General features: G+C 39.5%; 1 protein-coding gene across 7 annotated transcripts in view; it reads left to right on the top strand.

Annotated features, from left to right (window-relative positions):
• Window positions 1–25,414, top strand: part of LOC147164165 (mitogen-activated protein kinase kinase kinase kinase 3-like) — a 41,657-nt gene extending 16,243 nt beyond the window's left edge. The window contains exons 8-35 of one of the 7 annotated variants that reach the window (XM_086093434.1): window positions 76–148; window positions 307–438; window positions 799–861; window positions 941–1,022; window positions 1,806–1,922; window positions 2,527–2,601; window positions 3,831–3,909; window positions 3,993–4,051; window positions 6,986–7,048; window positions 9,542–9,594; window positions 9,835–9,873; window positions 10,684–10,758; window positions 12,423–12,474; window positions 13,944–14,313; window positions 15,388–15,494; window positions 15,638–15,679; window positions 15,767–15,851; window positions 17,779–17,858; window positions 17,977–18,037; window positions 18,116–18,233; window positions 18,445–18,503; window positions 18,642–18,745; window positions 18,853–19,030; window positions 19,711–19,779; window positions 19,855–19,947; window positions 20,009–20,079; window positions 20,160–20,215; window positions 22,740–25,414. In XM_086093434.1, coding sequence (XP_085949560.1) covers window positions 76–148; window positions 307–438; window positions 799–861; window positions 941–1,022; window positions 1,806–1,922; window positions 2,527–2,601; window positions 3,831–3,909; window positions 3,993–4,051; window positions 6,986–7,048; window positions 9,542–9,594; window positions 9,835–9,873; window positions 10,684–10,758; window positions 12,423–12,474; window positions 13,944–14,313; window positions 15,388–15,494; window positions 15,638–15,679; window positions 15,767–15,851; window positions 17,779–17,858; window positions 17,977–18,037; window positions 18,116–18,233; window positions 18,445–18,503; window positions 18,642–18,745; window positions 18,853–19,030; window positions 19,711–19,779; window positions 19,855–19,947; window positions 20,009–20,079; window positions 20,160–20,215; window positions 22,740–22,827 — 2,543 coding nt within the window. In that variant the 3' untranslated portion in view covers window positions 22,828–25,414. The remainder of the gene's footprint in view (window positions 1–75; window positions 149–306; window positions 439–798; window positions 862–940; window positions 1,023–1,805; window positions 1,923–2,526; window positions 2,602–3,830; window positions 3,910–3,992; window positions 4,052–6,985; window positions 7,049–9,541; window positions 9,595–9,834; window positions 9,874–10,683; window positions 10,759–12,422; window positions 12,475–13,943; window positions 14,314–15,387; window positions 15,495–15,637; window positions 15,680–15,766; window positions 15,852–17,778; window positions 17,859–17,976; window positions 18,038–18,115; window positions 18,234–18,444; window positions 18,504–18,641; window positions 18,746–18,852; window positions 19,031–19,710; window positions 19,780–19,854; window positions 19,948–20,008; window positions 20,080–20,159; window positions 20,216–22,739) is intronic. The other 6 variants (XM_086093433.1, XM_086093429.1, XM_086093435.1 and 3 more) reach the window with 6 other exon arrangements.
• Window positions 25,415–25,423: the final 9 nt, after the last annotated feature.

Here is a 25,423-nt window from a genome sequence, read left to right as displayed (position 1 = left end):
AGATCTGGTTATTTCTGTATTGTTTTCACTCCACCTCATCTTCATCTCATCCGCTGTTCATTTTTTTCTTAACAGCTGACTTTGGTGTATCAGCGCAGATCACAGCAACTCTGGCCAAGAGGAAGTCATTCATTGGAACACCTTACTGGTGAGTTATTGAAGCCGATTTTTGCTGCATGTGAAACTGCGGCAATCTATCCTCTCGGACAGCAGGATGAAAGAATTTGATTGATTACTTGAAGATACAGCCCTTTTTTTAAAAAGCTTAAAGAATAGGAGCATGTGTTTCTCTCTCCTTTGCAACAGGATGGCTCCAGAGGTGGCAGCAGTAGAGAGGAAAGGAGGCTACAACCAGCTGTGTGATATCTGGGCCGTGGGCATTACCGCAATAGAGCTGGCCGAGCTGCAGCCACCCATGTTTGAGCTGCATCCCATGAGGTAAGTGAGCAGTCTAGTGGATGTTGATCGTTATACCAAACTGACACAAATTTTAATAAATTTTAAAGGGAACAGCTTATGCAAAGTACTTTTTAAATGCTTATAATTTGTTGGGTACCTTCCGACTTTTTGTGAGCTGCCAAAAGTGGCTAATTCTTGGTGAGGAAGTGCGACCGCCACAAGTGGCATAAAATCCTTAGTTTTTCTGTTGTTATGGGTTCCCTCTTCCACAAGTAGTAGCTGCGGAAGTGAAAGCCATACTCATGCCTTTAAATCTGGAATATAGAATGCTGATAAATGTTTACAATGCCATGAATTACACAAGATCCTTTCTCATCTTCATTTCTTCTCCCTGCGCAGGGCTCTTTTCTTAATGACTAAGAGTAATTTCCAGCCACCTAAATTGAAAGACAAGATGAAGTGGTAAGGCAAAATTCCTAAATCCACTAAATGGCACAACAAGATTTGTGGTTTATAATCTGAACCATATTTCGGACCACAGGACGGACAACTTTCACCATTTTGTAAAAGTAGCCCTAACCAAGAACCCAAAGAAGAGGCCCACAGCCGAGAAACTGCTACAGGTGAGAAAGTCAAAGATGCACACTATTTTCTGTGTTATATTTTTACATGAATGAATGGAAAGCAAATGATAGAATCTATCCATTAAACTGCCCCCACTTGCTGCTCTGTTACACGTTTCATCACCGTGCGTGGGCTGTCGCATCCATTCATTGAACGTGCAATTTATTTCCCTATGTTACCTGTGGATTAGCAACAAAGCATCTGACAATGGCGTTTTGTATATATGCCTCCACACTCACCGTCAATGCTTTAATGAGAATGTATCTCAAAATATGGTTTTCACTTGACTCCGATTACAGTAATTTCTGGACTATAAACCGCTACTTTTTTCACTTGCATTCGACCCTCAGCTAATCAAAAGATACGGCTTATCCATCAGATCACAATTGGGGGCACTATAAAGGAAGCGCAAGAGCGTCAGGCAGAGCAAAACAAACCAAGTGAGCCCAAAAACAGTAGGGAAGAATTTGTGTCCTCATTATGGAAAAGAAAGTAGCAGGAATCCAGTGTGGTAACATTAAAACACCCGCGGCTTACAGTCGGGTGCGGCTGATATGTGTAACAAACTCGAGTATTCCCCAAATTTAGCTAGCGCGGCTTATAGTTAGGTGCACCTTGTAGTCCAGAAATTACTGTACTGAGGAATTTCTGTTCTAATGGTAGATAGCCAACATCCACATGTTTGTTCAGACAGCAGATTAAGTGGCTCTAAAAATTTCATTTGCTGTTTATGTTCTGGTAAAAGCCAACAATTTTGAAAGCCTCACTTCCTGCCTTTGCAGCACCCGTTCGTGTCTCAGCCCCTGAGCAGGACACTGGCTAAAGAGCTGTTGGACCGAGCCAAAAACCCAGACCACAACAACTACAACGACTTTGATGACGACGACCCCGAACCGGAGGTAATCTTAGACCTTCTATTTTATTTATCCCTAAGGTTGCAGCAATTAAATTAAATTACATCTTGGTTTTTTTTGGGGGGGTGCTTTCCATGGAAAATGGAAATGGTTTGGTTCAATAAAATATTTAAATCTTGTAGTCAATCTAGTCATCCATTTATGATTATATTTTATATATATTTTTTAATATTTTTGTCTTCTATGATAAAATGTAATATTTCCACAATTCTCGTTTTACTTCTCATGGAAGTTTAGCAGATGTTTACAGAAAATTTTACAACCCTTTGCAGCCCTATTCATTCATGACAACATGGCGGCAGTAATGACCTTTTTACTGGATGTTGCCTCTTTTCCTTCCTCCCCAAATTGTGTCTCATCTGTTTTCCATTTGTCAAATTCCCCACGTCAACAATTTCTCCCAGCAGCCTTAACTTCCCACATTCCTCCTCCTCCTCCATTGCACTGCCTTATAAATGTTCTCCTCTTTTCTCCGTCTCCATCTTGCAGCGCTTCCTCCTCTCCTTCTTCCCTTTCCTCTCGTCTTCTCTCTTCTGTTCTTGTCTGCCTTCCCACCATCCTCTACCCTCCTCTCCCTCCTCCTCCACAGTTTAAGTACAGGGGTCACTTCCTAGCCGTAAGCCCTGGCGCTCGGCGCGCGCACCGCTTTCCCGTCCGTCGGAAGGTACCACCTCGATGCTGCGGTGTCTGCAGTGATGTTTTGTCTTAACAAAGCGTGTGACTTGGATTGAAGTGTATGTGCCATTGATGTTGTCGTAGAAATCATGAAATCCATACCGATGCCTACAGCTAGTTGGCTCGTAATAGCGTATTTCTTCATATAGTGGCTGGTGGTATTTATTTACTTAACACAGGTTTCACAAATAATCCTTTCGATGAATTACAATATTGTTGAAAAGGGTGTATGTTTAATGAATCTACAGTATATAATGAGGTAATTACTGAAATACATTTTTATGATATTCGAATTTGAGATGCACCTGTGTGTATTTTAATACAAACACATTATTTTATATAGTAGAGCTTCAGCTTTACAGACCAGATTTGTGCTCTGTTACAACAACATTTTTTTTTTTTTTTGTGTAGGTAACACCGATTTCTATCTAATTAATTGGGACATGGTGCCTAGTACAGCACATTGCTTGAGGAAATATGCTTTAGATTAAGGCAATTTTAGAGTGAAGTGCATGAGAAGTACTCTTGAGATTTTTGGACACCTCATTCTGCAGTCATTTTGTTTGGGGAATGTTAATTTTAGTGTTGTTCCGATACCGTTTTTTGGCCCCCGATACCGATTCCGATACCCAACTTTGCAGTATCGGCCGATGCCAATGCCATACCGATACCTAAGGGGTTTTTTTTTCTCAAAATGAAAAAGCTGTCCTGCCATTGGCCTCTGCCGATACCAGTATTGGTATCGGAACAACACTAGTTAATTTATGTTTTTCGAACGCATGGTGTGAATTTGCTGTGTTGTCATGAAGGAACTGCGTGATTGATGCCTTTTGCTTTTCTTTCCAAAGTTAAACGACAACAAGATTATTTTAGGTCTAATGTTAAATGTTTTGACATCTCCACATGGTTTATACAAATCATTGATTGCAAGATATTTAAGTTATCTAGCGCCTTTAACGTCCTGCACTTCATCTTGCTGTGTCAGTAGATGTGAACCTTCTGAAGTGGTGGGAGCATTTGTTTGATTTGATTCTGTTGACCTTGTTGCTGCGTGCAGCTGGCTGTTTTTGCTGTGTCATCAAACCCGCCTCCCAGAGGAAATAGCAAACAGATTATGTTTTGTTTTTCACCTTGTGTAATCTTCTCGAGTGGCCTGCAAAACCGCCGCGGTGCTTTATTTGACTGTGTGCGTCCCTTTTTCGTGTGTGTGTCTCACAGTCTCCGGTGTCCGTCCCTCATCGAATTCGCTCCACCAGCAGAAGCACCCGAGAAGGAAAAACGCTCTCTGAGATCAACTGTGAGTTTGTGCACAAGTTAATGAGCGTATACATAATGATAATGTTTCAATGTTGACCACCATCATCTATTGTTATTTCCCAGTCGGTCAGGTGAAGTTTGACCCACCGCTGAGGAAGGAGACTGAGCCCCATCACGAACCGGTGAGTTTACAAAGTGTTTCGATATCTACAATTATGCCACTTCACTGCACAAGAATGGCCAGTCTGAGCCCAAAAGAACTGTTGGCTCCTATTTAATAAGCGTGTACAGATTTTTACCAGCTTAAAGAAGGTGTAGTTTTACCTACAGGTAGTGATAATCGTGGAGTAGTTCTGGTGTTGTTTGGGATTGAAAGGACAGACAGTGGTTCCAAAATGTGCCTTGGAGGAAGTCTGGGCTATTTGACGATAGGCGTGAAATTGGTTTTGTGAACTTTTTAAACACATTATTGGTGGTAGGGGTGCAAATGTTTAGCGATAGATTTTGTAGAAGGAGAATTTGAAATCGGACGAACGGCTGGTCCTGGTATCATGCACCATCACTGCCACCTCCTGTCCTCACTTCTGGTCTTGTAGATTTTTTTTTTCACACATTCAAAGGACACGTGTGTGTTTTTGTTTTTAAATCAGTTTGAAATAACCACTGAAGGTCATTATTGTAACAATTACTGTGTACCATCTCACCATCTCATCCAGTTAATTCATTATGGTCCTCCATCTTAGCTGTTGCTCACCCATGTGATACTCATGACTACAGCGTCAATGTGTAGCATTTTTGTCATTAATTAAACATTGCCTTATTGAAATCATAGCTGACCCTCCGGAGGATTTCTCTACACGCCACTTTTACCTTAAGGATTGCATGGAAACATGACTGGAGATATTTTCAAGTTTCTTGAAGGTAGCCTGTACCATATTTCCTCAAATCTTGGTGCTCTGCTCAAATTGACGCCTTCTTTTTAACAGGTGGTGTTGTTAGTTGGTTGTAATACTTTTTGTTAGAACTGATATCAGCATGTGTTTTACAAGACATCATTACCACAGCAGACGTGGTATCTGTAAAGCTGATGTTTACAGAAGATGATGTCTGGCATGTTGTATTGTAATCTACAATATATATATATATATATATTTATATATATATATATATATATTTATATATATATATATTTATATATATTTATATTTATATATATATATATATATATATATTTATATATATATATATATATATATTTATATATATTTATATATATATATATATATATATTTATATATATATATATATATTTATATATATATATATATATATATATATATATATATATATTTATATATATATATATATATATATATTTATATATATATATATATATTTATATATATATATATATATATATTTATATATATATATATATTTATATATATATATATATATATTTATATATATATATATATATATATATATATATATATTTATATATTTATATATATATATATATATATATATTTATATATATATATATATATATATATTTATATTTATATATATATATATTTATATATATATATATATATATATATATATATTTATATTTATATATATATATATATATATTTATATTTATATATATATATATATATATATTTATATTTATATATATATATATATATATATATATATTTATATTTATATATATATATATTTATATTTATATATATATATATTTATATATATATATTTATATTTATATATATATTTATATATATATATATATATATATATATAAATATTTATAGTGCCAGTATGTACAGGATTTTGATTATTTGGAAACATGATTTATGAATGCAAAAGTTCCTTTTTGAGGGCCAACCTTTAATTAATTAATAATTTTTTTTAAACAAAATTCAAGGAATTTTGCAACCCTACTTGTGAGCAGGTCAGGGAGTGGGATGACTGTAACTGGGGATGGAAGAAAGCATACCTAGATGCGTATGGTGATGAGACTGATCTTGTATTTGGTAGGACTGGGTATCAATTCTAATGTCAGTTCAATTCGATGTTTCCGGTTCCATTCACTTCAGTTCAATCCAAACTGTCCAGGCCATGATAAAAACTCCAAAAATATTACATTTTTAACAATAAAATAAATTTGGCTGATGCAGTAACTGGTCAAATGATTTAGTTTATTAATGAAAGTAACACGTGTTATAATCACTTAAGTGTTGCACAAATATTGACATCGCAAGGATTCGATTTTTATATTGTAATTATATTTGCATATTATATTTTAGATATTTTCATATTTCTAATTCAATAACTGTTAATATAAACTAAAAATATTCTGAATTGTCTTCCATAAATGTAAGAAAATACTTTTAAATTCACATGAACAGTAAGAAAACAGTAAGATACAAAAAACGTCCTTTAAAATTCTATTTTCTTAACAATTTATGGGAAAAAAGAGATATTTAAATAATCGATTAATGGTTTTATGATTCGATATTGGGCTCAAAAAGGAAAATCGATTCAAGATTGATTATTTTATTTTTTAATATATATATTTTTTTTAAACAGCCCTAGTATTTAGAGGCCAACAGTGGGACGGATATCAAATTGACAAGTGAAATAATATAAATGATGTCATCGGTTATTCGACGTTGACTGTTCCCACCTTAGCGTCGATTACAAAAATCTGATGTTGAACTGCTTTATGTAGCCTTATGTATTTGTGGGAAGATATTAGGAAATTATTCATTCAAATAATTTAATAATCCTAATTTACCATTTAGGCCTAAATGATTCCTGTTCCTCTGCCGTTGAGTAAATAAATGCCACTATATAGGAAATATGGTATGTGTTTGTTTCAAATTAATCTGCAGCAGGTAATTCCTGGATTCATCTCTGTCCCCTCACGATTGTATCCTCTCTCCAGAACCCAATTTGGCCTTCATCCATTTTGTTTCCCCTTCGGTCCCCATACATCATCTTCTGTTTTGCATCAATGCCACAACCCCCCCCCCCCCCCCTTTCCCTCCATCGTCCAAGGTTGATGTATTAACTTGAGGTCTCTCTCGCTTTGTCTTGCTGACCAGTGTGATTCTGAGCCCTATCTGGACTGTGTTGAGGAGCTCTACTATACCGCGAGATCTAATCTGGTAGTACTCTCTCTCGTCTCTCTTCTTTTCTATCGCTCCACCCATCCCCTCCTCCAACCCCTTTCTTTTTTTGTTATTTATTTTCATTGTTTTGATCATCACTAACCTCTTCCTCTCTTTCTTCCGTGTTTCTCCGCCGTTCCTAATCTCCGCCTCTTTCTTTTTGTGTGTTCATTTCGGGTGATTGGTGTCCTGTTGCACTTCTGCTCATCTGTAAACTGCTCTTTGTTTCCAGCCTCATTAACTGTTGCTGTCATCCTTTTTTTTTTCTTCCTTCAGAAGTTTGTACAATCACGTGAAAGCACTCAAACAGAACAATTGCTGAAAAGATGGTTTACATGTATGTGATTTACTTGAAATCCAGTGCCTTGCTCCAAGGCACACTGAGGGGGAAAAATAGAATTTTCCTCTTTGCAAAATGTCTCTCTCTATTTTTTGTACACTTCTGCTTTGTTTGTGGTGATCTAACCTTTCACGTATGGTAGATGAAGAAAACCATTGTCGCTTCTACGCTTCTCTTATGCGTTTTTTCACCCTTTCTGATTTTACTATGCTACTTTTTCCTTTGAAGATGTATTTTTCTCCCCGCCCTGACACATGGCTGCTTACACATTGTGGCCTTACTTGGTGGTTTTTGGTAGACAAACTCATCAAGTTCAGGTCGATCCTATGCATTGGACGGCCTAGTTACGTTGGGGGGGTTGGGGTATGAAAGGTTTAGCGTGTAGAATTCACACAGGAATGCAAAATGGTTTAGCGGCTTGGGTGGCGCCAAACAGGCCGCAGCGGCGGCCATGATGACCACATTAGGGCGTGCAGAAGACAATGATGAGGGCAGACATCTTATAATTACGTTTGTTTTTCTGTCACTGTGGATAACATGCTAGAGCGAGAGGAAATTCCTCCCGTTGGGATCGCGATGGCGGAAAGATGTGGACGCCATCAACGAGAGTGGTGCAAAGTTACAAAGCTTTTTGGCTACCACCACTGCAATCCGCCTGCCGCGGAGTTGTTTTTGGTTGTTTTGTTTTCTTTGCATCCTTGTGGTGCGTCAATCATGCTTGACTGCACAGAAATTCCAAACATGTTTTCTGAAGAAGTGGTTGATGTTGATGTTGATGTTGATGTTGATGGCTTACCATAGGGAGTCACAACAATTTTGGTGTGGCTGGCCGGCTTTGGGCAAATTTCATACGGTTATAAACAAGCGAGGTCACATTGGGGTTTCTTAATTGCAACATGACCACTAGATGTCAGTAGTCATCCTACACGCTGTTCTTTTTTTTTTTACTCCTGGATTGAAGCTTGTGGTGTTGTCATGATTTAAAAGTGGATACTTTTAAAACTGCTAGTAAGATTTGACTGTAGCTTCAATTAACTAATCAAGTCTCTGAGCAAACCCACTCCTATCATATACTTCTAATGAGACATGCACTTAATGTAATGTGAACTGTAAACAAGCCATTGCTGTTTTATTGGTAGCATAACGTATTTGTAATGGTGTAATGATAACACTATCAAAAAGGTGTTTACCTGTTGAGCAGAAAAGTTGCTAATTTCTGAATATTTACAGCTGCCTGTGGCCCCTCCACCACTTAAAGGCAGCTTCCATTTCCATTCCTGTTTTGTCACAAGTTCCATTCAATTCCTTCTTTTAGCTTTTTTGTTGCTTCGGTGGATAATCTGCAATAATTTTAGCAAAGCTCCTGAAGCCCAAGAAAGCAAATGAGCGGGTATCTCCCCCAGTACATGGCAGAGGATTTACACACGTTCTGCTTTGATTGATTGTCTTTTTTCCCCCTTAAAAATCTAATTTGAGGTACAAAATGGGGCCAGTGAGAGATATATTTGTATATATATATATTTTTTTAACATTTTAATTACGCACTACAGTTAGGTTTATACAGACAGTTTTAGAAAATAACAAAGTTATTTATTTATGTATTAATTTTTTTTCGGGGGGGCGAGAATTGTAAACTCCCCCTTAAAGTCAGTAATGCCTAACCACTGTGCTTGGGGAAACTATCCAATTTCACCAGAAATTATTTATTTATGGCAAATTATGAGTCTTTGTTTAACTGCTGATGCCTGAGACGTATAGTGGCAGAAAGAATAATTAAATGCTATTTTATTAGATGGCAGAAATTACAATTAACTTGCTAGCCACCTGATACCATTAACACTTGGAAAAAGCAGAAAAGCAGATATTCACTTTATTAGCACATTTTCAACTGTCCTTTTTTGTGATTAGCCTCATTACAGCTGCGCTTGTAAGGCCACAATGTGAACACAAGCAGAAGACAAATACACCATGTGCCTGAAAAGGTCATGAACTTGTACTTTTGAAACACTTTGCTGCCATAGTTGAAGCTCCGCTGTCATTCGACAACAGTGCTTCAGTCTTATTAGTCATAATTTCATTGTGAATTCAAGTGCATTGCCAGCCATTTGTATATGATGTCCCAATAGTGATGCAATTGTGTCTTTTTTTAGGACTTGCAGTTGGAGTATAGTCACGATTCGCCTTGTCTGCTCGGAGGGAACAAGTAAGTCCTCTTCACTTTGTCTTTCATTGCCTTTGCGCATAATTCTTCCCTTTTAGTGTTCCTAATTGTATCATCTTTGAGTCATATAATTGCAAATAGAAGCCACTTTCATATTTGCTCTGTCAGAACAGGACGGGTAACTGTCAGGCCAAGATAGAGCACATTAAATTATCTTTATTTACTTTCCTGCCTGCTCCCTGTTAATAATAACGTCCTCTCCACTTGTTCTTCTCAAAACAGGAGTCTTCTCAAATCGGTCGAGGAGGAGCTGCAGCAGAGGTGAGTCCGACCTCCTCCTCCTTCACTCTCGCGTGCGTCCTGACTCGGCACCTTTCGATTTTTATTGGCGTTCTAACCACCACATCAGCCAATCACCGTTAACCCGCGATTAATCGGGTCTGATCCCGCACCACTAACGACTCCTTGCTGTTTCCGGTCTGTTGGGGTTTTGCCCTCTGCTGGGTTTTCGCTTGGCGCTTTAATATCAGGGAGTTGAAATTTTGCGCTTAGGAGCCGCTTTTCTGCATAGCATGGCTTGCACAAACTGATACTGACACTCCGCGCACATGGTTGTAGTTTTTATTCAAAGACTCTCAAATCTGCAGGGATTCTTTTTGCTTTGTTTTCTACGCGGCAATCTGTTGCTACACATTCATTCTTGATTCTGTTTGTAGTTATGAGTGTACCATTTATGTTGATAATCTGGTGATTTCACATGTATACGCTACGCAAGAAGGAAATCAAATTTCCTGATGAGTGGAACTCAAGTTTTTTTTAGACTCACATTTCCCATCTTTTTAACTGTATAGTACAGGAAATTTGGCTTCATTGTCTTTATTTTTCTGTTTGTAGGAAGTTGTTTGAAGGGTTAGCGGTTTATTTGTGGATAAAGATTCACACAGCTCTAATTCCTCCACCCCTTACCTTTCTTCCTCATCTTCCACCTCCTCCTCCTCCTCCTCCTCCTCCTCCTCCTGCTGTCATCTCCTATACCACCTTTTGCTTGCATCCTTCCTCCCCTCATCTTTCCTACCTCAAATCCCCGAAATCTCCCCTCCCGCCCCCTCCTATCTCCACCTCCGCTCCCAGGGGCCATGTGGCACACTTAGGGGATGATGAGGATGAGGATGATGATGGTGCAGATGATGATGAAACTCACACTCAGTAAGTTTCCCCTCCCATGCAGTCCTAGAACGGGAGGCCTCTCCGTCCTCGTTTCCCTCCCTTGCCCGCATCAAAACGAAGATGAGGAGCGGAAGAAGGAGGAGGAAGGCTTCCTGTTTGCACTACAGTTTCATCCACGCATTTCTATGCTGCTCACCGCACCATCATGCCCCTTTTGCCACCTGTGTTTGTGTGTGCGTCTGCATCTTGACAGCTTTTCATCTCAACTATTAATTGCCATAACCCTAAAACTCACCTGGAAGCCAGTATTTTAGCATGTTTTTGCTGCTTTAAAACAACAACAAAAATTTAACATTACACTTACAGCCCTAACAGGATGCTCATAATAACACTAAAGACTGGATTCCAGTTTAGGGTCTGAGTGTAGCTTTGGTGATTGTTGATGCTTCTTTGTCCACCTCTAGCACCCTTTGCCATCTCTGTGCTTCCTTGTTTGTGTTTGCTTACATGCCAATGCTGCTCGCTGCATCTTTTTCCAGTATTCATTGACATGCGGTTTCTTCCCTTACTGTGTAAAAGCAAAGGTGGAAAGGGTTAAGTTTTCTGCGCTTTGCTTTATTTAGCTGGATAATAACCATTTCATGGACAGAAAGTGAGATTGACATGTTGGGTGCATGGGCAAGGCACTTTGTTTACAGGTTCAATCATGTGCCTCGTGCTCATTTCTGTATTTTATTCATTATCCAGCTGCTGTCCATTTTCATTTGCGTGTTCATATCAGTTCTGGATCTCTCATTAACAAGCTAGTTGTAATACATTTGCACTCTTATGAAGCAGAATGGTGTCAAATCTCTGTCATTGTAGTGTTGATGGAGACATAACGGCCCCTTCCAATTGACTCGCTAGCGCCTCTCTATGTAAAAACCTCATTGTTGGCACTACAGTTCCCAGAGACTTCACACCAGATTGCTTGATTTGCGTGCTTTTTGTGTGTAGCCTAGACACCGTGGTTTAGCCGTGTCAAATAATCATTAAAGGAGACATATTTTAGCAATGCTTTCAACATTTTAAGCATTTCCTGTCTGACATTTTTGGTCAAAATGCATAGAATGAAAAAAAAGAAGAAGAAGCAAGCCCTCATAAAGACGAGCATAGCAAGAATTGTTTGTATTTTCCCTGAAGAAGGCAGCACTTTGCCCTTTGAAGCAGACAAATCACCAAACACAAATACTCTCTTACCCCCCCCCATAGTGATAACTTTGATAAACAATTAATATGCTGCTCAGAAGCTATTGCTGATCTCCACTAACACTACAGCTTTGCTTAACCTTTTGCTTCCACATAATATTGCTTTTGTGTAATGTGCTTGAAAATGGTAAAACTTTTCCTAGTCTATCTAAAAAATAAGTAGCTGCCAAATGTACATGGTTGTGTAATTTAACACTTGGTGGGTGGGAATGCACTCCAGAGACTTGGCTATTTGTATACTAAGCAATTAAAGACCCAATTGTTAATAATATGTCCCCTTTAATTGATTTTTGAGTAGTCAACATAAAATAGTATTGTTGCATTTGTAGATGCAAACTACGGCAGTTAAGGTGTTGCAACTGTCGTAGTAATGCCTACTAAAAATGTGATTCACTATTCTGAGCTGTCTTGCCATGCAAAGTCAGTCACTCTCTCTCCATTTTCTCACTGTATAGTAAGATGAACACTATCCTGAGACCAAAGGTCCCACCCCCGCTTCCGCCCAAGGTAGGTGTCAGACCTCTGGTGAAAGTGTCTCTTTGTTACAGTGGGACCTCTAAAGCCATTAATATAGGGAAAATAAGTAATGACATGAATAAAATGTGAAGAATTCAACAGATATATGCCATAATATTTGTCATTCTTCACAGAGGATAAAGAATATGTGCTTGTGAGTGTTATGTCTAAATGTTGTTTGCGTTAATATTCATTGCTTAAAGGGTTATAACTGACATTCAGATGCTAGTTTCGTTAGCCTGTCTAAGGTTAGCGTTGTAGCGATTATTTAGGTTGCCGTAATGGCTTATGAGAAATTTAGACGGTACTGAAGGGAGTTGTAATTTCCTCAGCAACCTCTGGGGCACCATGTTAACTTTGCTTGTTTGTAGGAGCAGAATAAACGATAAAAATCCTATTATCAAGTATTCATAATCTGAAGTTGCTACTTTAATTAATCAAGGAGTTCTTTGCTTTCATAAGAGAAGACTGAGTCACGCCCCTTCCGTGCGCATGAAGCAGACTTGGTCGACTGAGACCAAGCTTTTGGGATAGTATTTGATAATTTTTTGGATCAGAATTGACAAGCCAGATGCTTCATTTATCATTCTGAACACATTTCAAAAATTACCGCGATCATAAAGTTATTGAATCCGCTAAGCTTACTAATTAGCTCAATTTAGGTGGCTACAGACATTACACACATCATTAGTTTGAGATAGACATACAGTTTGTGTACAAAGATAAACAACAGGAGCTCCTTGATGTCAGTCAAGTACATAGAGTCCGTGTATGTCCCAAATTATGTAGACTTCAGATTAATTAGGAGCGGCAGGATTCTTGAGGATAACCGATAGTGACCGTTGGAGGGCACTGTTGTGTACCATACAACTTCCAAGGGGCATTGTTTCCCCCCAAAAAAACACATGGCTAATTCCTGTGGATAGGCCAGACCATAAAAGAGGGTCTGGGGACTGCTTATCAGACAGGATTTCAGGTCTGTCGGAGCTGTGATATGCGTTTCCTGGGGGTTATAAAACGAAGTCCAGTACCTGCTGGAGGGAAACTCAAAGAGTCCTTTTGAACTGAAAACACAGAGTTAAAACACGCACACACATTCCACAGGGGGAAATGTTTAAAAAGGCACATAAAATGGAAAAATTGAGGGTGACGGGCAATATTCTTTACAGCGTTAAGCTAGTGGACTTTCATCAGTTATGTCATCATATAATTCTTAGTTTTATATTTCCCAATAAACTTGAACTAGTAGTGGCAACAAACAGTTTGAAACCACTTTTTTTAAAGAATTATTTACCATCTACCAAACTGCTGCTTGTTGTCAAGTAAGTTAAGTTGAGCACACTGCCACTTTGCTATTAATTATTTCAAAATTGTGCTCACAATTCAAAGCAAAAAGTCGTCAAGGCACCAATTTGTTCTTGTCTGCCTGGAACAAAAATATGACTCTTTGTCTCGCCCAGCCCAAGTCCATCAGCTCGCCGCAGCCCAAACAGGACGACAGCCAGTCGCACAGCGGGTACGACGACGGCTGCGGAGGCGGGACCATCAAGCGCTGTCCGGTCCCGCAGACGCCCAGCCCGGCCAAGTCCGCCACCAACGTGCCCCCGCGGCCGCCGCCCCCGAGGCTGCCGCCTCACCGCCGCAGCAGCCTAGGTAACGAGACCGCGAGCGAGCGCTCGGACGCGGACACGTCTGCCCCGGAGGATGATGGGAGCTTTAGGCATTTCTGGGAATGGCTCCACACGCCTCACACAGAGGAGGAGCTGGAGGAGGCGTGGGAGGTGCTGAAGGAGGTGAAAGTGGAGCAGGAAAAAGAGAATGAGGACGAGAGTAAGAGCCAGTAGCTTGATAGCATCCTTTTGCCCCGCCCCTCCAGTTGTCCTCTCCTACTTATTTATCTGTCCCATGAGTCCATTAATATCAACACTTTTAACGTCTCCTGGGCTATGTTCGGAATCACTCCCTATCCACTATATTAGTGAGTAGGGATGGACATGAAAACCAGTTCTCAAAAAGAAACCCTGAAATTTGATTCCTAGGAATTGTTTGCTTTGTGGATGATTCCACTTATCGATATGCTTAGTTGAAGATATCCAAATTTAAGCAAATAAACCTATTATTGTATTCCCTCACCGAATAAGAATCAATAAGGTGAGTAATCGATTTGATAAGCAATATTGATTTTGGAATCAGAAATGCTAAAAAAAAATGTTTTATCAATTCCCATCTCTAGTAAATGAATATAAATTATCCCATTCATAGCAGCCTTAGTGTATTCCATGAGTTTTAAAGCAGTGAAAATGTATAAACAAGAAAATCAACCATGATGCCAGCACAGAAAAAGCCACAACAAGTCACAACACAGTGAGAAGTGCTTTATTACTATCAATTTTAGCTTAAAATATATTTATTTGTACAATATTTAATATGGAAAACCCACATGTTGGCATTGATCTGGTACATCATAATTGTACAAAGGTGAAAAATAAATAATTCACCTGAATGGTCTTCCAAAGCTGTTTTTCATTTGAAATATAACGATTCAAGATTGCGGAATGATTCTGAACACAGCTCATGTTTTTAGTTATTTTTACCCATCAGCTTTTTGCTATCTATGTCCTGACACTAATTGTTAACCACCTGATTGGATGCTGAGTACTGTCAATCATTTAACAGCAGCATACTAGCCCTTCCAATGAGGATGAAGGAAGAGGAGAGAACTGTAAAGATGAATTCATGGCTACATTTATCATGCTAGCCTGCTCCCCTCTTCCCTCCCTGCCACCGTCCCTCACCCGCCTTGTAGTCAATTTTCGCGCTCTGTCGTCAGTCCCGTGAGTCCAATGATACATGATCTCCTTCAGCTTCACCCAAACTGACCTTCAGTGCGTTGTATATCTGCAGGGAATGGCCTGAACTCACACAACGGCGAGCGCAGCAGTCCTGCAGACAGACAACAGTCCACTATGCCCCCTAGTGTTCCCATACGGAAGGACAAGAAAGATGTTCCGGTAATTTGTCAAACTAGGCTGACCACTACGAGTCTCAGAATATTTAGAGCATAAAAAATTACCTAATAAGAAAATATAATCTTTATTTTTGTTTTAAAACTGTATGTTAACCATTTTGTGTGTTTGTGTGTCGATCTATGTAGATGCCAAGTAGCAACGGGCTCCCACCGACACCCAAAGTCCATGTAAGTGTCTCCTTGAACTTTTTTTAAAAATAATTCATCTTTAAGATTATTCGTTTTTAATCACTTCTCCTCCGCCTGTGTTTGCAGATGGGTGCGTGTTTCTCCAAGGTGTTCAACGGCTGCCCTCTCAAGATCCATTGTGCCACTTCCTGGATCAACCCAGACACCAGAGGTAACAGAAACATAGGACCTAAAGGAGAGATTTTGTATTTTTTTGATTGATGGCTTTATATAAATATAAATGAAAAATATGTGACCGGCAAAAGGGCCCTTGTGCCAAAAAAATAAATCTAAATTGAGATATTCATATATTCAAATTCTACACTTAATTCCCTTTAAAATGATATACAGGTGCTCGTAAAAAAAAAATAGAATATCCTCAAAAAGTTGAATGATTTCCATAATTCCATTCAAAAAGTTGAACTTTCATAGATTATAGATTCCTTTTGCATGGGGGGGGGGTTTATTTACAAAACGATATGTCAATCTTCTCATTAGTTGGTTGCATTCCCTTTACCTTAATCACTGCTTTCATGTGCCGTGGCATTGCCTGGAGGCCCAGGCTTTTTTTATGCTTGCTGTCAGCTCTTTGTTTTTGGGTCAGGTGGCCCTCATTTTCCTCTTGATAGTACTGTATTGTGGACCTTGTTTTCCTCTTGTAATACAGTACTATCAAGAGGAAAAGGAGGGCCACCAGACCCAAAAACAAAGAGCTGACAGCCAGCATCAAGAAATCCTGGGCTTCCAAGCCCCCCCAGGCAATGCCACAGCGCATCGAGGCAGTGGTTAAGGGAAAGGGAATACAACTATTGAAGATTGACATACTGTTTTGAAAATACCATCCATTCATCCATCTTTTTACCCCATGCAAAACACTTGGAAGTATGCATGGGGATTTCTTCATATTATTTTAATTTTTTGGACATGGGTTGTTTGTTTTCATGGGTTTTATGAGATGGAAGCCCAAATAATGTAAACATAAATAAATACTTAAAATCACTTCAGTTGTGAGCTCTGAATCTATAATCTATGAAAGTTTGACTTTTTGAATGGAATTGCGGAAATTATTCAACTTTTTGAGGATATTCAAATTTTTTGATAAGCACCTGTATGGACATACCTCAAAATTTGAGTTTTGAGAAAACTAGGTTTTAAAAACCAAAACAAGGGTTTAAACTTTTGGTACTTGCATCTTTCAAATGTCCATAGCAACCAGTACCTTAGGAAAAAATATATTAACCTGAAATTTTCAGGAACTGTAAAATATAAGTGGAAAGTCGATTCCAGCAGTAGACAAGGCCATCGTTTGAGATTTGAACCCTTTAAAACTTTAGGAAGTTTGACCTCTCCACAGATGACATCAGCCTCAACTTTGAATATCACATTAAGCTTACAACCCACCTTCTGAGGCATCAGCCAAAGATTGGTTATTTTATTGTTCTTTGTGGTATTTTCTTGCTTAAATGAGTTCATATTACCACAGTGAGAAATTTGATTTAATAATTTTATGTCAATTAAAAGATCATTTGCCATTTGATGTGGCCTGTGATAAGTGCTTTATTGATAACTTAGCATGGATGTTATATCTCAAATGCTTTTGGTCACATGAAGAAAATGAAAATGTTGTGATGGGTTTAACATCATAACAATAATAATAGATGAACCAAAAAGTGGAAATAAATGACATCATTTTGCACACATTACATCTTCAAAAGGAGTAGAAGGAAGAAAAAAAATCTACTCCGACGAGGATAGTGGCTTCAACTTTTAAAAGTGGAGCCGAGTGTGGGACAAAAATGGATTGCTCATATATCTCAAAAGTATTTTTATTTGTGGAACTAGCATTTCATACACTATGCTTGTTGCAATAAACAAAAATATCTGGCCGGCGTCACCGCGTCGACAACTTTACTGACCAATCAATATCCAACAAAACTCCTTGCAGCTCTGCTTACCTTTTTTACTTTGCCATTATCGTGTTCCAGATAGTATAGTTCAGCTGTGGCTTGACAGTCACGGATCTTCAGCCAAGCCTAACAGACAAATAATGCTGTTATGTTTGTCCAATACACAGCTTGTGTTGTTGTGTGGTGTTTTAGATCAGTATTTGATATTTGGCGCAGAAGAGGGAATTTACACACTGAACCTTAATGAGCTGCATGAGACCACAATGGAACAGGTGAGTCATACACTTCCTATTAGTGCAGTGTGTTTATTTGTGTGGTAAATACACTCATGTGGAATCACAAGATGTATTTCTGATAACAACATGCTGCATCCTTTTGTGTCTTTTGTAGCTCTTCCCTCGCCGGTGCACGTGGTTGTACGTCATGAACAATAATCTTCTGTCAGTATCCGGTAAGTCATTTCGCATTTGTCATGCGGCAGTTGACTTGCTGTAAATAACAATTTTAATGGTACTTTTTGCATTTGCAGGCAAAGCTTCCCAGCTGTACTCTCACGGTCTGCCGGGACTCTTCGACCAGGCCAGACAACTGCAGAAGTTACCAGTAGCCATTCCTACACACAAGCTTCCTGATAAGATGATACCCAGGTAAAGGGTCCATATATTATATATGCCAATAATTAAAGACATAAACTAACTGGTCTGTTTTTTGACTGGTTGTTAAATTGGGATCAACCTCTCTACCGCAATAAATAATAATTTTAAAAAATACTACAATGAAATCAGTCCCTTTTTGAGTTGTATCTACAGTATTGTATTTTCTTTTTTCTTTATCTTTTATTTATTTTATTTTTTTCAGGAAGTTTGCTGTTTCCACTAAAATTCCAGACACTAAAGGGTGCCAAAAGTGTTGCGTGGGTAAGTCTTTTGATTACCCTGAAGTCTCTAACATGTATAATGTTGTGAATGAATAGGACAATGAATATTTTAAAAGTGCAATGTTGTTATTTGTAGCATAGTGCGACATGTATCTTAATATTGCTGTTTTGTGTGCAGTGCGCAACCCGTATACAGGCCACAAGTACCTCTGTGGGGCCTTCCAGTCCCATGTAATGCTGCTGGAGTGGGTGGAATCAATGCAGAAGTTCATGCTCATCAAGGTCACTCTGTCAATTTTCTCATCTTTTTTTTCATCACAATTATCTGTTCTGTTAATTAAAACTCATTGTTTTGTTTTTTGTTTTTTTGGGGGGGGCGTGCAAAACAGACCATCGACTTCCCTCTGCCGTGCCCGCTGGAGGTGTTTGAGATGTTGGTGGTCCCAGAACAGACATACCCTCTCATCTGCGTGGCTGTCAGTAAAGGGAGCGAGCTCAACCAAGTGGTCCGCTTCGGCACAGTCAACCCAAACCCCAACGCTACCTCCTCCTGGTTCACGGAGACGGGTGAGAACGCACACAATCACCGCTAGAATTTACCTCTGTTAAAGGGGGAGTCAACCCCCCAAAAAATTCTTGACAATAATATGTTCTATGTCGTCTCACTCGTCTAAACATGACATTCTGATTAATATTACATTTGTGGAATACGAGTTAAGCAGCAAAGTCCAGCCGTTTTTATCCGTCTCAGAGGGGCAGCCATTTTGCCCCTGGCTGTCGACTGTAGATGACATCAATGTTGCTAAGGTCTCAGATAACATCCAATCACAGCGAAGCTTTAGAAAACAGGTAAGCTCTGATTGGTCGTTGCCTGAGCCCTGAGCAACAATTGATGTCATCTTTTGTTGACATCAAGTGGCAAAATGGCCGCCCCCTGAGATGAATAAAAACGGCTGGATTTTGCTTCATAACTCATATTCCACAAATGTAATATTAATCAGAATGTTATGTTTAGACAAGTGAGGTCACATATTATTGTCAAGAAATGTTTACGGTTGACTTCCACTTAAAGCATAAAATAGTAGAGAAATGTATTTGGATGGCAAAAATGTGCTCAACGCATATACTGGTGAATGTTTAAATTAGGCTCTGTTGCACACTTTTAAAAATCTCGTTGAAGATGAATCAGTTATTGATTTTGTGTGATTTTGCTCGGTATTCTCCAAATGTGTTCTTTGTCTCGGCAGACACGCCTCAGACGTGCGTGATCCACGTCACGCAACTGGAGAGGGACACTATCCTCGTCTGCCTCGACCGTGAGTCACCTGGAGGTCTCCTGGAACACCTCCAGAACCAACAAAGTCTTCTCATTTCTCGTTTGTCTTCATCAGGGTGTATCAAGATCGTCAACCTCCAGGGCCGACTGAAATCCAGCAGGAAGTTGTCGGCCGAGCTCACCTTCAACTTCCAGATCGAGTCCACAGGTAGGAAAGCATAGCTCCCTATATCAAAGGTACCACTGCCATTGTTGTTTTTTCTTCCCAGTTTGTCTCCAGGATAGCGTGCTGGCCTTCTGGAGGCATGGCATGCAGGGGCGGAGTTTCAAGACCAACGAGGTGAGACACGTTTCTTGTGGCAGAACCCACACTATCATATTTTTGTATGTCACTTCTTGAAACGTTGTGCAATTCCTCAGATCACGCAGGAGATTTCGGACAGTACGCGAATCTTCAGACTACTGGGATCAGACAGGTTAGCACACACATGAGCGCTTACACACGTACACTACACACACAGTTGGGCGTTACCATTTTCTGATGCCTTCTCACAAAAAGACGAGACGACCACAGAGATCCACATGACAGAGGTGTCACTCTGCCGAGGTATCACTGGTGACGTGAGCTGTTCATTGAACTTTTTGGACTGTTTGAGAGGAAGTGGGCGTTTTTGGGGGTGAAGACACCAAAGTATAATAGATCATCAAGACGTTGATTTTTACAGATATTTTGAGGAGATCAGCATCCAGTTTTATTTTGGTGTCGGCACACTTCTATATTAGTGTCATTGTTTGATGACATCATCTTATCTTTGGAAAATCAAAGCAATTAGGCCATGTCCATGCAAACACAGGCATTTTTCAAAACATTTCATTGGGGGGGAGAACAAATAATTCACATCTCCTTTTTCTAAATTTGTATCTATGTCAGGAACTGCCATTTATTTTATTATTCTTTTATTTATTTAAAATGTTTTATGTTGTTTTGTTAGTCAAGTATTTCTATACTCTTCAACTTTCTGATTGGCTAAAATGGTCTTACAGTCCCAACGGCTGCTTTTGTTTGAACTTTACAGCCTGCATGTAAATTTTTTGCATTTTTATCAGGCCAAATACAGTTGTTTTTTTCCTTTGAAATTAATTTAGGTTTTTATTTTTAAATATTGTTTTAATAATTACTTTTGTCTGTTGCTTTACTTATTTTTAGCTTAACACTCAAGCATAAAACTGCCACACACTTAAAGGGGAAGTCAACCCCATAATTGTCTTACCAATAACATGTTATATGCACCCCCACTAGTCTAAACATGTTATTCTTAATAATAATAAATAAAAATGTGTTAAAAAAAAAAATAATAATAATAATTTTGCCATCTTTGCGGCCTTTTTGCCACTTGCTGTTGACTGAAAATCACAGTTGTTCAGGGCTCAAGTAACGACCAATTATGGCTCACCTGTTTTCTGAGTTTGGTCATGTGACAGTCGCAAGATGAGCTGTGATTGGTTGTTACCTATGACCAGAGCAGACCTGTGATGTCATTTTCAATTGATAGCAAAATGACCACCAGGGCCCTGCTTCTAAATGGCTTAAAGGGCCTCCATTTGTGGTTATCATACCACCTGCCTTTGTATAATTGCAAATGTGGACAGATTATTATTTATTTTTTTCATTTAGTGTTGTTGAGATAAAATTTGGCCTGGGTTGGACATGTCCTAATAGTTTTCTTCCATCTATCCATCATCTACCGCTAAACGGGGTAGGGTCGCTTGGGCAGCAGCTTTAGCAGAGAAGCCCAGACTTCCCTCTCCCCAGCCACTTCAACCAGCTCCTCCGACGGGATCCCAAGGCGTTCCCAGGCCAGCTGAGAGACATAGTCTCTCCAGCGTGTCCTAGGTCGTCCTTGGGCCTCTCGCCGGTGGGACATGCCCGCAACACCTCTCCAGGGAGGCGTCCAAGAGGCAACCGAACCAGATGCCCAAGCCACCTCAACTGGTTCCTCTCAACGCGGAGGAATAGTGGCTCGACACTGAGTCCCTCCCGGATGACCGAGCTTCTTACCCTATCTCTAAGGGAGAGTCCAGACACACTGCGGAGGAAACTCATTTTGGCCACTTGTATTCGGGATCTTGCTCGTGACCATATGTGAGGGTAGGAATGTAAATCGAGAGCTTTGCCTTTCGACTCAGCTCTTTCTTCACCACGACGAACTGATACACGCTGCACCGATCCGCCTGTCGATCTCCCGCTCCAACCTACCATCACTCGTGAAGAAGACCCCAAGATACTTAAACTCCTCTACTTGGGGCAGGATATTATCCCCAACCCTGAGAGGGCACTCCACCCTTTTCCGACTGAGGACCATGGTCTCGGATTTGGACGTGCTAATCTTCATCCCAACCACTTCACACTTGGCTGCGAACCGCTCCTGTTTGAACATGGTGTTCATTATGGACAGTCGGTGGCGAGCACAGAGGTCCAATAACAAAACACCGCTCTGGTTCTGGTCAGGGGGGGGCGTTCCACCCAATCATGCCCCTCCTGGTCTCACTGTCATTGCCCATGTGAGCGTTGAAGTCCCCCAGCAGAACGAGGGAGTAAAGGGTACTCTGAGCTGCTGTTCGGTGCATAAGCACAAACAACAGTCAGGACCCGTCCCCCCACCCGAAGGTGGAGAGAGGCTACCCTCTCGTCCACCAGGGTAAACCCCAATGTACAGGCGCCTAGCCGGGGGGCATAAGTATGCTCACACCTGCTTTGCGCCTCTCACCGTGGGCAACTCCAGAATGGAAGAGAGTCCAACCCCTCTTGAGAGGATTGGTACCAGAACCCAAATCTGTGCGTGGAGGCAAGTTCGACTATATCTATAATAGTCTTATTATTGCGGTTATATGTTGTCCTTTGTGGTCACAGGGCTCCCTCAACATGTTTTTTTTTAGGTAAATCCTTGCTTCATATTAATAATACATGATAATGCTTGTGTGTGTATTTATGATTTTAAGGGTGGTGGTGCTGGAGAGTCGGCCGACCGACAACCCGACGGCCCACAGCAACCTTTACATCCTGGCGGGCCACGAAAACAGCTACTGACACATACACTCACACACATGCTAACACCCCGCATTAAGAGCCAAGCAACTAGCAAAGGAGAGTGCGCCGCCGCTCCCCCCTCACCCCTGCAACACTCCCACATCCCCCTTTGACAGTGTCAGAGAGGCCCCATGGTGCGTTCAAGGGCAGATGACTATGTAAGAAAAAATCGTGCTCATGATGCCCATGCCCTCTCACGAGGTCGGACCTCCACACCACTTGTACTACTTAGTCGTACACATTGTGCTACTACTGTGGCCATCTTGCACAGAGACCCCGCCCCCTTATCTTAACCCCTCCCCCTCACTTTTATTTATTGTGGCATGATGTTAATCCGCCAGCAGGACGACGACCCTCCTGTTTTTTGTGTGTAAAAAAAAAAAAAAAATGAGAAGGCTTTGGGCCGCCTCCGCTTAGCAACAACAGCCACATAAGTGCTTAACTGATGTCTATTTAATTGATGTACATATAAATGTAGTATTTTTGGAAAGATATGAACACTAAAACTGCTCGTGTGTAGTTAGGCGTGTGCGTAGTTGCTCGGCACAAACAAACAAACAGTCAGATGGCGGAAAGACGGACAGACGAGGGGGAGTGGCGACTCACTTCCTGGTTCTGATATATGTGACAAGGAAGCGGGAACTAACTCGCAAAGTCTGCTCGTGCTCGCCTTTCTAGAAATGCAGACACAATATGATGACTTTCTGCACACTTTTTTATTTTAAATATTTTTTTTTTTATGCAGTTCTGATCGTACGGCTTTTTATGTTTTTTTTTTTTTTTATTTGAACCACTGGTGTTAAACATTTGCACAGAGAAAAAGGTGTTTGTGAAAGATATATGATGTCATTTGCGCGAGTGTGTGTGTGCGTGTGTGTGTGTGTGTTAGAAATGTGTGTACACACACATCTTTTCCTTAGCAAGCAACACAAACGTCAAAAGAGTTTTCTCAGTGAAAAACGACTGAAGTTTTGATCATATATGTGTCAAATATAATGCTAAACTAAAAGGCGCTTTTGGTTTATGTTAAAATCTTCCTTCAGTGATCACGTTGAACTTTAGTCGCTGGGTTCTCTTTCTTTGTCTCTTTAAAATGTCTCATTGGCAACGCCAGCTTGAGACCAAGGTTCCCATTAACATTGACACCATTGACACTGAGCTATGCTATTGTTGGCTAATTGAAGCTAAAGTTAAGTGTTCTCACGTAGAGTTTCCGTTCGTAATAAAGTCCTCAAAATTGATTCGGAATTGCAAGATAAGTCATAATTTAAACTAGTAACCAATATCAACGTGAAGTTTTCAGACTAGTTTCTACATTAGAGGCTTTTTGAAGAGTTTCTCCTATAAGCAATTTGGCATTTCCCACCATGTCAGTTTTTTTATTTTTAGAAAACCTTTGTAGTAGAGCACTCCTTTCCACAGATTTAAATGACACTAATGATAAATCCAGTTATCTCAAAGAATAGTCAAATATAAAAAATATATATATATATTTAATTTTTTTAATTTTACATATTTGTATTTCCTCATTTGTTCAATAATTTTATTTCAATTAAAGTACCCAAATTTTGCTTCAAACAAATTTTAATCTTACATATAAATAAATAGAAGTTCCAAAATAAACAATTTTATGAAACTATTTAACAGTATAATAAATTGTGTATTTCCTCTTATAGTGGCCAAGAGCATTTATTTACTCAACTGCAGAGAGTACTAGGAGTCAATAGGGGAGCAAATTACACAATTTATAATAATTGTATATTATTATATATTTTGCAACATTTTTCCCTATAACGGTTTACTTAAATAAAATATGTATTACAGTATAGTGATATATAATGTGCCTCAGTCAGCCACTGAAACATCATTTACAGACGTCAGCTGTATAGATGCCACAGCCAGTAACAGTAATATTAGCCACTTTCACCTTGCGATTAAACGGGCACTGAGAAGGGAGGCCATTATTTGAGGAAATGCGGCGTTCCAAAAAAGTAGTATACAAGCTTTTTTTCTGTTATTTTTCTTTTAATTAAGCTGTGAAATGTCTACCAGAAGAGAACTGAATTATATTGTTCAAAACTGAATCAAGACCCCACAAATGTCACTCCTCTTGCATGTCGACTAGGTTTTTGTTTTTTTAACATATTTTTTTCCCCTTATATTCAATTCAACGTGGATGTTAAAATGCGGATTTGACTCGTGTCAATTTAAATTCAGTCTGCCTTACGACGTTGTGGATTTGTAACGTCGCATTTGACAGCGTGATTGAGACATTCCACCGAAATGTGTTTAATTCATCTCCTGTTACAAAAAAAAATGTTTGTTATTTTACCACCCAGAATATTTAATGTGAACACTGACACAAACACACATATGTCTGACTCTTTTCTGTTCTGACGCTTTTGTTTATATTTACGTCACACGCGTTTGTTTTTCACGATGCAATGTGCACGTTATGACATGTATATAGTGTAAAATAAAATTGGGTTTGTTTTACATACTGTACAATTGCCTATATTTTGTTTTGAGCAGTGTAACAAGATTTATGAGGATGAGAGGTTAACACATTAAAAAAAGAAGGATGTGACTCCTCGAT

The sequence above is a fragment of the Leptonotus elevatus genome, chromosome 13 (assembly GCF_054856555.1).
Source record: "Leptonotus elevatus isolate MCC_2025b chromosome 13, RoL_Lele_1.0, whole genome shotgun sequence".
Lineage (NCBI taxonomy): Eukaryota > Metazoa > Chordata > Actinopteri > Syngnathiformes > Syngnathidae > Leptonotus > Leptonotus elevatus.
This window is presented reverse-complemented; position numbering and strand designations above follow the sequence as displayed.